We start from the raw sequence: 10,583 nt of genomic DNA on the forward strand, positions 1-10,583 counted from the left end.
CCAGAGCCCTATGGCACCATATTCCCTATATAGTGCACTACTTTTAACCAGAGCCCTATGGCACCCTATTCCCTATATAGTGCAGTACTTTTAACCAGAGCCCTATGGCACCCTATTCCCTATATAGTGCACTACTTTTAACCAGAACCCTATGGCACCCTATTCCCTATATAGTGCACTACTTTTAACCAGAACCGTATGGCACCCTATTCCCTATATAGTACACTACTTTTAACCAGAGCCCTATGGGGCTGGATCATGGTGCCATTTGGGATGCAGTCATGTCCTCACCATCTCACAGTCCAGCCCATAGAGAGGACTACTGTCAGTCACACAGTCATCACTGTCTGTACACACAAAGCCCTCACTGCCAGGCATACCTGGAAAACACAGCACAGAGAGACATCAGAGCGAGAGAGGGACCTGTGTGTGTCCAGTGTGTGTGAGTGTCCAGTGTGTGTGAGTGTCCAGTGTGTGTGTCTCACCGCGGACAGGGAAGTGTTTCTTGATCATATCCTCCTGGGTGAGGAGGTATCCGGTCAGCCCTCTGGTCTCCAGACCAAACTTCCTGATCACTGGGTGCCACCGTAGACCTACACACACACACACACACACACACACACACACACACACACACACACACACACACACACAGGTACAAAACACACTCCAGAAATCAACATCCTAACAATTAGACCAAGAGGAAATCCCCCCTTGCACCGTTGCAGACAGGGCTACCCATACATACCTCCCTCTGGCTGAGCACTCTTCTGGTCTCCTAGCGCATCAGCAGGACTATTGTGGACAACTTCACTGCTGAATATTCCAGAAATCACGTTGCCAGGCGACGGAGTATAACCGTGTCTCTGAGGTCAGAGGGTAAAAAAAAAACTGTCACGGTGGAATCTTATGCAATATGACTGACACAGTCTGTGTCCCAGATGTCACCCTGTTCCCTATAGAGTGCACTAATTTACGACCCCTACGGTTCTGGTCAAAAGTAGTGCACTAAAAACGGGAATAGGGTGCCATTTGGTCCTTGACTTACAGAGGTGTACTTGGTGCGGAGGTGTTTGAAGTGCAGGTAGTGTCTGTAGAAGTGGGCCTGGCTCAGTCCTTCTAGAAGGATCACGCTCACCCCTGATACCTTCCTCTGGTGGTGGAGGCGACACCAACTGAAACAAGACAATAACATGTTATCACTTATCAATCCACATATCTATCTATCATGTTATTGTTGTGGCAGAATGTTTGCTTCAGTTCCTGTCGTGATGTGAGGTCCATCTCTATGGAGTAGTGTTGTTGCTCTAAGATAAGTTTTGAGGTGTTTTGTTGTTGTAGCTAGCTAGCTAACATACCTGGGTTGTTTCAGCCCACCGGTATTCCCCAGAGCAGCAAACTGAAGCAGTTCCGTCAGATCTTTCAACGTGACCGGTTCCTGGAGACGGTCAAACGGCAGAGAGAGCCGTGGGGGTCGGGAACCGGAACGGTGCTCAGACTCTGGAACTCCGTTAAGTTCTGTCTCTTTCACTTGTTTACTGCTCTCTGGTGTTGGGGAAGGTTCCCTCTTCCTCTTGAGACAGACTTGTGGCTCCATGCTTACGGGGAGTCCCAGGTTGGATGGAGGAAAGTTGTAGCTCCGAGATCAAGTTCTCATGAACGTCAGCAGCTGTGTTGGTTGGCTAGTTGTTGTGACTCAAACTGGACATGGATCTGAGTGAAGAAAGTCAATTATATCATCCTAACTTAAACTCTGTTTTTCGAAAATATTAAGTTATTTAAGAATAGGACAGTTAGTTGAACTGGCTAATTTATTCATCCTGCTTTTATGGAACAAACCCTGTATCACCCAATGGAGTTTTCAGAAGATACATCTAGCTAGCGATCATATCCTAGCAACAGTCCCAACGGTGACAAAATTCCATTACATTTTCTTTCATAATTGATTTAATAAGTCTTCCTTATGTCGTTGACGTGTCTGTTTTTTACCGGTGATCGAACTCAACACTACTGCATCTCGACTCGGTCGACGAGAAGTGATCGTGACTTCTTTATTTACAAAACCACAACACTCATACATACGCAAACAATAAGTAAATACAGTAGCATGTCCATAGTCTACTAACAAGTTACAGTGTGACTAGTGCAAATAAAGATCAATACCTCGTAGTGGGTCAATCTGTTTTGTGAAGTTCCCCGGCTTCGCCTCACACGTTTCAAGGTTTCCATGCTGCTGATCGATCATTGCTTCCTGCTCGATTGTTTTTCCTTTCAGCCCAAACCAGTCGAGCGCAGCACAGTATCACAGATGCGACGAGAATTCAAAAAAGATCACCGCGAATCCAACACTGCTTTGTTATGAAGTTGTATGCGATATTTTACCTGGTACTTTATTTTTGAAGTCGTACTTCGGTTGTCACATTGTTCACATTTTAATGTACACTATTCGTAACGAAGTTGAGTCCGTGGCCTGAGGAAAACGACATGTCTACAAAGAAACTGGCGAAGTAAGTAACGTTAGCTAGCTTTCTAGCTAAAGTATATCTAGACAGCCATACTAGCCGAGAAACAATGTAATTCAAATGCCGACTTGCCATGATTCTCAAATGTTTTTTAGCGCTTCCATGAACATAAAAGTACAACGAGTAATATTCACAGTGGCAGGGGTGACAAAACTGATGGGATGATGTCTTCCATAACAAAACAGACAATTAGGGTTCGTGAGGAAACGCAGCCAGCCATCAACTGGACAGAAGAAACCACTAACATCTAGTAAGTCTTTTAAAACGCCCTACATTTTTGGTTTTCTACTTGAATCAATGACATCTCGTTCAACTTCCATAACTTTTGACTTTCTACTTTCCAGATCAAATATTCCCATATCTGATTGTCATTGACTTCGAATCCACGTGCTGGAGAGAGAGGAACAGCTATGGGCAGGAGATTAGTAAGTATACAGTACTTTGACAATATTTGTGGTAATATCATACCTACATACTGTAACCATTGCACTTTTTTTGTCCCCCTCCCCTCTCTCCCCCTTGCCTCCCCTCTCTCCCCCTTGCCTCCCCTCTCTCACCCTTGCCTCCCCTCTCTCACCCTTGCCTCCCCCCATCTAGTTGAGTTTCCTGCTGTTCTCCTGAACACCGCTACAGGCGAGGTGGAGTCAGAGTTCCATACGTACGTTCAGCCGCAGGAGCACCCCATACTGTCTGACTTCTGCACCCAGCTCACTGGAATCCCACAGGTATTCACACTGTCTGACTTCTGCACCCAGCTCACTGGAATCACACAGGTATTCACACTGTCTGACTTCTGCACTGAGCTCACTGGAACCACACAGGTATTCACACTGTCTGACTTCTGCACTGAGCTCACTGGAACCACATGTCTGTCCCCTCCACATGTCTGTCCCGGTTCTCTCTCACACACACACACTTTGTTATTCATTTTGTTTACAGCAACAGGTGGAGGCCGGGGTTCCCCTTCACATCTGTCTGTCCCGGTTCTCTCGGTGGCTGCAGACTCTGGAGCACCAGAGGGGTGTTGTCTTCCCCAGGGACCAGAGGGCTCCAGTCGCAGAGCAGCGCCCCTGTGCCTTCGTCACCTGGTCAGGTATAGTAGCTTAGGATAGGAAAGGTTACCCAGGTCACCTTCAAATGAGACCAAATGTTTTGATACGGAAATCAGAAATTCTTATTTCCCTCCCTTTCTCTGTAGGCCCAGGACTCATATGACTATACACTGCCTTTCTCTGTAGGCCCAGGACTCATATGACTATACACTGCCTTTATCTGTAGGCCCAGGACTCATATGACTATACACTGCCTTTCTCTGTAGGCCCAGGACTCATATGACTATACACTGCCTTTCTCTGTAGGCCCAGGACTCATATGACTATACACTGCCTTTCTCTGTAGGCCCAGGACTCATATGACTATACACTGCCTTTCTCTGTAGGCCCAGGACTCATATGACTATACACTGCCTTTCTCTGTAGGCCCAGGACTCATATGACTATACACTGCCTTTCTCTGTAGGCCCAGGACTCATATGACTATACACTGCCTTTCTCTGTAGGCCCAGGACTCATATGACTATACACTGCCTTTCTCTGTAGGCCCAGGACTCATATGACTATACACTGCCTTTCTCTGTAGGCCCAGGACTCGTATCTGACTATACACTGCCTTTCTCTGTGGGCCCAGGACTCATATCTGACTATATATTGCCTTTCCAGTGGATTCTTTGTTAAGGTTTAGAGGAAATAAGTATATTTTCACACTTTTGTACAGTCTCAAACATTTAATGGGAATAAGCTTGTTCAACTTGATTATCTGTGTCCTATTGTTTCAGACTGGGACCTGGGGGTGTGTCTGCTGTATGAGTGTAAACGGAAGCAGCTCCACAAACCTGCTGTTCTGAACAGCTGGATAGACCTGAGAGCTACGTACAGAGTAGGTGGTGTGTGTATGTATGTATGTATGTATGTATGTATGTATGTATGTATGTATGTATGTATGTATGTATGTATGTATGTATGTGTATGTGTATGTGTGTGTGTGTGTTACTCTTAACCCAGTCTAACTCATGTCTCTCTCTCTCTCTCAGCTGTTCTACAACAGAAAACCAAAAGGACTGAATGGAGCTTTACTGGATTTAGGGATACAGTTCTCTGGACGGGAGCACTCAGGTACACACAGACCAAAGACATCTCTCTATCATTTATAGTGCCTGAGCTTCTCTGGACGGGAGCACTCAGGTACACACAGACCAAAGACATCTCTCTATCATTTATAGTGCCTGAGCTTCTCTGGACAGGAGCACTCAGGTACACACAGACCAAAAACATCTCTCTAATATCATTTATAGTGCTGAGAGATTAACAGAAATTTGTGTTATTTAAATAAATAAAAAATAACAACTCATTGACTGACATCGGTTAAATTATTTAAATTCCATTTAGGTCTTTTTTTCTTCTTCTGTGAGCTCAATGTGTAGTTTCTCTAGAGATACATCAGATCCAGCCTGAACTGTGAGATGTAGTAGGGAGTTGTAGTTTCTCTAGAGATACATCAGATCCAGCCTGAACTGTGAGATGTAGTAGGGAGTTGTAGTTTCTCTAGAGATACATCAGATCCAGCCTGAACTGTGAGATGTAGTAGGGAGTTGTAGTTTCTCTAGAGATACATCAGATCCAGCCTGAACTGTGAGATGTAGTAGGGAGTTGTAGTTTCTCTAGAGATACATCAGATCCAGCCTGAACTGTGAGATGTAGTAGGGAGTTGTAGTTTCTCTAGAGATGCATCAGATCCAGCCTGAACTGTGAGATGTAGTAGGGAGTTGTAGTTTCTCTAGAGATACATCAGATCCAGCCTGAACTGTGAGATGTAGTAGGGAGTTGTAGTTTCTCTAGAGATACATCAGATCCAGCCTGAACTGTGAGATGTAGTAGGGAGTTGTAGTTTCTCTAGAGATACATCAGATCCAGCCTGAACTGTGAGATGTAGTAGGGAGTTGTAGTTTCTCTAGAGATACATCAGATCCAGCCTGAACTGTGAGATGTAGTAGGGAGTTGTAGTTTCTCTAGAGATACATCAGATCCAGCCTGAACTGTGAGATGTAGTAGGGAGTTGTAGTTTCTCTAGAGATGCATCAGATCCAGCCTGAACTGTGAGATGTAGTTTCCAACAGGCCAATATTCCACATAGTTTAGTGCATAAAATGTGGTAATTAACTACAATAACCATAATCCATTGCTCGTCTACTTGTCCGGTCTGTTTTATGTTATGCCTGCTACGGAAGAGGCTGAAGAGAGCAGCTGTTGCTTCACGAGGTATCTCTACCTGAAAATACATGAGCTAAGTGATTGATAGTTGGTAATCAGCAGTCAGAAAAGTATGCCTTATTTACTTTGAAGAACTACAAAATACTGATTTCTGTCAGACAGCAGCTCAATAGAGATCAACCAAATGTTATGTACACAACAACTGAAATATTTTATTAAAGTGAATAAATGGTTAATAGGTGATGATCAGTGACGGGCCATCATGGAACTTTTAGTAATAGTTGGATTCTGTGTTACAGCATTCATCCCACATAATCGAAAACCCTGATTTATTTTTTAAATAATCGAATTGAAACTGAACCGTCCTCAAAAAAAGCACTAATTGCTCAGCACAAGTGGCTGGCAAGCTAGCTATTAGCATTCTCTGCACTAGTGGCAGGCTAGCTAGCTATTAGCATTCCCTGCACTAGTGGCAGGCTAGCTAGCTATTAGCATTCTCTGCACTAGTGGCAGGCTAGCTAGCTATTAGCATTCTCTGCAGTAGTGGCAGGCTAGCTAGCTATTAGCATTCTCTGCACTAGTGGCAGGCTAGCTAGCTATTAGCATTCTCTGCACTAGTGGCAGGCTAGCTAGCTATTAGCATTCTCTGCACTAGTGGCAGGCTAGCTAGCTATTAGCATTCTCTGCACTAGTGGCAGGCTAGCTAGCTATTAGCATTCTCTGCACTAGTGGCAGGCTAGCTAGCTATTAGCATTCTCAGCACTAGTCATTTAATAACATTAGGATCGAAACATACACACAAGACTCCAGTCATCATTGTCAGTTACTGGGAATAATATACATATTGTTTGATGGTCTGGACGAAGCCCATAACAGTTACAATGAATAACATTCATATAAAACAATGTGAATATTTCTCTTCAGCATTTTTGATAATCTAGACATAGTTTATAGTACATAGAAAACAGTTTTTGTTGAATGTTATTTGCAGGTCTGGATGACGCCCGCAACACGGCCCACCTGGCCTGGAGGATGATGAGGGATGGCTGTGTGATGAAGATTACGCGCAGTCTGGAGAGGGTGAGTGGCGTCCTGACGAACCCCCACTACTACACCCCCAGTACTAACGACCCCACCGTGCTGACGACCCCTGGACTACTGTACTACGCCCCTAAAGACTCACCCAGGGGTGACCTACATCGAACCCTTGGATTTCTGTCAACGCCCCAGAATACCCACTCCTCCTCCCGTAAAGACTCACGCGCGTAGGTGACTCTTCCCCCGTTCCATACACACCTGGGTTGTATTCATTAGTGTAAACCGTAGCGAAACATTTTGCCATGTAAAACGTTTTGCAATGAAAACAAATTTCTTACTGGAGTTCAGGAAGCCACTCCTTGTTTCGGGTCTGTTTTCTTCCGTTTGGTTTCTAGTGAATATGACTCTGTCTCCTCTGTTTACTGGACTGACTATCAATAAAGTTTGTAAAAAAATGTTTTGATTTGGGGCCTCCCGAGTGGCGCAGCGTTCTAATGCACTGCATCTCAGTGCTAGAGGGGTCACGACAGACCCTGATTCGATCCCGGGCTGTTTCACAACCGGCTGTGATCGGGAGTCCCATATGGCAGCGCACAATTGGCCCAGCATCGTCCAGGTTACGAGAGGGTTTGGCCCGGGGGAGGCTTTACTTGGCTCATCGCGCTCTTGTGGCGGGTCGGGCGCCTGCAGGCTGACCTCGGTCGTCAGTTGATGCGGCTGGCTTCCGGGTTAAGCGGGCGGGTGTTAAGGAGCGAGGTTTGGCGGGTCATGTTTCGGAGGACGCATGACTCGACCTTCGTCTCCTGAGCCCGTTGGGGAGGCGCAACGATGAGACAAGATTGTGATTGGGGAGAAAAGGGGGAAAAAATAATTATAATGTATTGATTTATTTTATTTGTTTACCTCTTAGGCACCTTTGAAGACCAAACCCCTGTTTGGAAATGGGAACGTGCCAGGGAATGGTTGTCCTAGCAACAAGGGGGATAACAACACCACTATCAAAAAACCCTCGAAGACGGCAGAGAGCGGCGACGATCTTGAAAATCAACCCAACAGCAAGCCAGTAAGCAACACAGACGTTGTTGAAACACGACCCAAGCCTTCAGACAGCATGGTCCCCAACACAGAGGTGAACTACAACTTAACCGCTGAACCTGTTCAGTATCAGAGTATTGTTTCACCAAAGACCCTTCTAAATGGTCTGACCACTCCAATGTGTGGTGGTCGTAGTAATAGCAGCAGAACAGTTAGAATAGGAACAATACGGTCCGTCTCCTCTCCTATGACTTTCAATATCCCCTCTCCTCATCACTACATCAACAGCCTCGTTCTGGTCTCCACCACTATGAATTGCATTACCCATCTACCCCAGCCAGACCCGACCCTTGACCCAGAAACAGGAAGTATGGAGGAGGACTTGCCCATCTTGGTGGAAACGGAGTCGTGCAGTTCGTATGACGACGTGGTATTGGAGGAGGACTGGGATGTCATGGTTGGTGACGAGGCTTCTGTTGCTGATGTGTACACAGAGAACGAGAGGTTTGAGGTGGATGATACCTCGGTCTATGGGAAGACCTTGCTGTGTCCAAGCCCAGTACATTCAAATCCTGGTAGAGGTCCAACCAACAGTAGGCCTAGTTCCAATACCACCAACACGCCCTGCCAACGTCTGACCAGCCTGGTACACAAGACCGATACTAGAACGTCCTCCAGGAACTTGGTGTCTTTGAAGGCTGAGACAACAAGGACCTACAACACCTCTGCACCCAATAGTCTGTCCCCTTCCTCTTTTGTCAAACCCAGACCTGTTACCCCTGGCTCAAACCTCTCACATACACGGTCAAGACTGAACACGGAAACGTCAAACAACTCCTTTGTGATCGACAAGAACGGATCGAGAATATCCTCCAGTTCTGCAAAAGCTGAGACAACGAGGATATTCAACACCTCTGGGTCCAATAGTTCATGCAGTTTCTCCTTTGCCAAACCAAGACCTGTTACCCATGATTCCAACCGCTCAGCTACACGGTCAAGACCGCAAACGGCAACATCAAACAACTCCTTTGTGATCTACAAGGACAAGCCAAGAGCCTCAAATAACTCTTCTACATCCAGTATTTCTATCACATCCAATACCTCGACAGCATCCAATCATTCCTTTGTCAAACCCAGACCAGGCCTCCAGAACTCCAACCTCCATGCTACACTGTCAAGATCGCTCACAACAAAAAACCCTGGTAACTCCTTCACATCCATGTCCTCTACTACAAACCTTCCCAATCCTTCCTTCACTAGACCCAAACCAGTTACCACCAGCGGTGATTCTAACCTCTCTGTTTCACAGACACCAAACGGCTCTGCATCCAATCTTTCATTTGCCAGGCCCAGACCTGTCATCCATAACCCTAACCCATCGACTTCACGTTCAAGTCTGCACGCAGAGACGCCAAACTCATCTTTCATGATCCACAAGTACTCCTCTTGCCTCTCCTCTGTCTCTCGTCCTTCTGTCGGTGGATCGTCCTCCATCCTCTCTTCGTCCGTTAACCGGTCCTCGTTCCTGCCGAACCGCAGCACCAAGATCACGGCCCCGCTGTGTGACTGTGGGCGGCGAGCCAAGCGTCTAACGGTGTGTAACGGCGGTCCGAACCAAGGCCGAGCGTTCTACTGCTGCGCGGTGCGTAAACACGGCCCTGGGGGGACCAGGAAGGGATGTGAGTTATTTAAGTGGGAGTCTGCTCTCCTCCAGGCTAAATCACCAGCCTCCGCTGCCGCCTCAATCGCTCTGTGTTTTGGTCTCAACTCCAGTGTTGTTCGTCCCCCTGTCATCATCTAGGATGAGATATCAATTAGCTTGAGGTCATAGGGAGACTCTCAATAGCATTTCCTTCTCATCCAATGGTTTGTGAGGCGGCGAGGAGAGGACACGAGGAATCAAGGAAATGCAATTGAGATTCTCCTCACAAAGGTCTCATATTTTAAACTGTACTTTATGAAAATATGTATGATGCGTGTTTTGAGTATATGATTTATGTCCACATACTAAATCTGGTGCATTCATTGACCAATATCCTGTACAGTTTCTAAATAGAATTGATCCTCATAATGTGAGATGACATGACGTCATGATGAAATGTAAAATACTTTTTAGGTCGGTATAGTCATAATAAAATATGTCATGAATTTTATTACATGGGTTCTATTGTTGTAAATATAACAGTTGAGGTCGGACCAAAATGGAAATTATAAATGTTTTGTGTTCTGACATGAGGTTGGAATTGCACATATTGCAAATTGTCCCTCTTGGTGCCCTGTACTAGAGCCACCAATATTTTACATGCGCAAAAATAGTGGAATCGGCGGTAAGCCTTCAAAATGAACTGTGAATAATGAGTGAGAAAGTTAGTGGGTCAAAGATCATACCGCTCAAGACATGCTAGCCTCTCCTGTTATTGTAATGGTGAGAGGTTAGCATGTCTTGGGGGTATGATATTAAATGCTAAACTCCCCTGTTATTGTAATGGTGAGAGGTTAGCATGTCTTGGGGGTATAATATATAATGCTCACCTCCCCTGTTATTGTAATGGTGAGAGGTTAGCATGTCTTGGGGGTATGATATTAAATGCTAACCTCCCCTGTTATTGTAATGGTGAGAGGTTAGCATGTCTTGGAGGTATGATATATATAATGCTAACCTCCCCTGTTATTGGTAATGGTGAGAGGTTAGCATGTCTTGGGGGTATGATCAATAATGCTA

The 10,583-nt window shown here is 45.6% G+C and overlaps 2 protein-coding genes across 3 annotated transcripts in view; one reads left to right on the forward strand and one right to left on the reverse strand.

Annotated features, from left to right (window-relative positions):
* Positions 1–2,322, reverse strand: part of LOC115178157 (RNA exonuclease 5-like) — a 29,206-nt gene extending 26,884 nt beyond the window's left edge. For both annotated transcript variants that reach the window (XM_029739198.1, XM_029739199.1), the window contains exons 1-6: positions 2,164–2,322; positions 1,359–1,713; positions 1,049–1,175; positions 749–866; positions 486–593; positions 292–380 (exon numbers count right to left, since the gene is read on the reverse strand). In XM_029739198.1, the coding sequence (XP_029595058.1) occupies positions 292–380; positions 486–593; positions 749–866; positions 1,049–1,175; positions 1,359–1,597 (681 nt within the window). In that variant the 5' untranslated portion in view covers positions 1,598–1,713; positions 2,164–2,322. The remainder of the gene's footprint in view (positions 1–291; positions 381–485; positions 594–748; positions 867–1,048; positions 1,176–1,358; positions 1,714–2,163) is intronic.
* On the forward strand, positions 2,275–10,014 carry LOC115178158 (ERI1 exoribonuclease 2-like). The gene is made up of 9 exons (XM_029739200.1): positions 2,275–2,507; positions 2,708–2,772; positions 2,867–2,947; positions 3,120–3,247; positions 3,462–3,615; positions 4,357–4,457; positions 4,612–4,693; positions 6,780–6,868; positions 7,737–10,014. Exons 1-9 carry the CDS (start codon positions 2,485–2,487, stop codon positions 9,660–9,662), a joined length of 2,649 nt encoding a protein of 882 aa, XP_029595060.1. The 5' UTR covers positions 2,275–2,484; the 3' UTR covers positions 9,663–10,014.
* Positions 10,015–10,583: the final 569 nt, after the last annotated feature.

The sequence above is a fragment of the Salmo trutta genome, chromosome 38 (genome assembly GCF_901001165.1).
Source record: "Salmo trutta chromosome 38, fSalTru1.1, whole genome shotgun sequence".
Taxonomy (NCBI): Eukaryota; Metazoa; Chordata; class Actinopteri; order Salmoniformes; family Salmonidae; genus Salmo; species Salmo trutta.

Excerpts from the sequence above, each read along its gene's own strand:
- LOC115178158 (XM_029739200.1), top strand. The coding sequence starts at position 2,485 with ATGTCTACAAAGAAACTGGCGAA. Across the intron at positions 2,508-2,707 it reads TCTACAAAGAAACTGGCGAA|ACAATTAGGGTTCGTGAGGA; the intron begins GTAAGTAACGTT and ends ATAACAAAACAG. Across the intron at positions 3,616-4,356 it reads TGCCTTCGTCACCTGGTCAG|ACTGGGACCTGGGGGTGTGT; the intron begins GTATAGTAGCTT and ends CTATTGTTTCAG.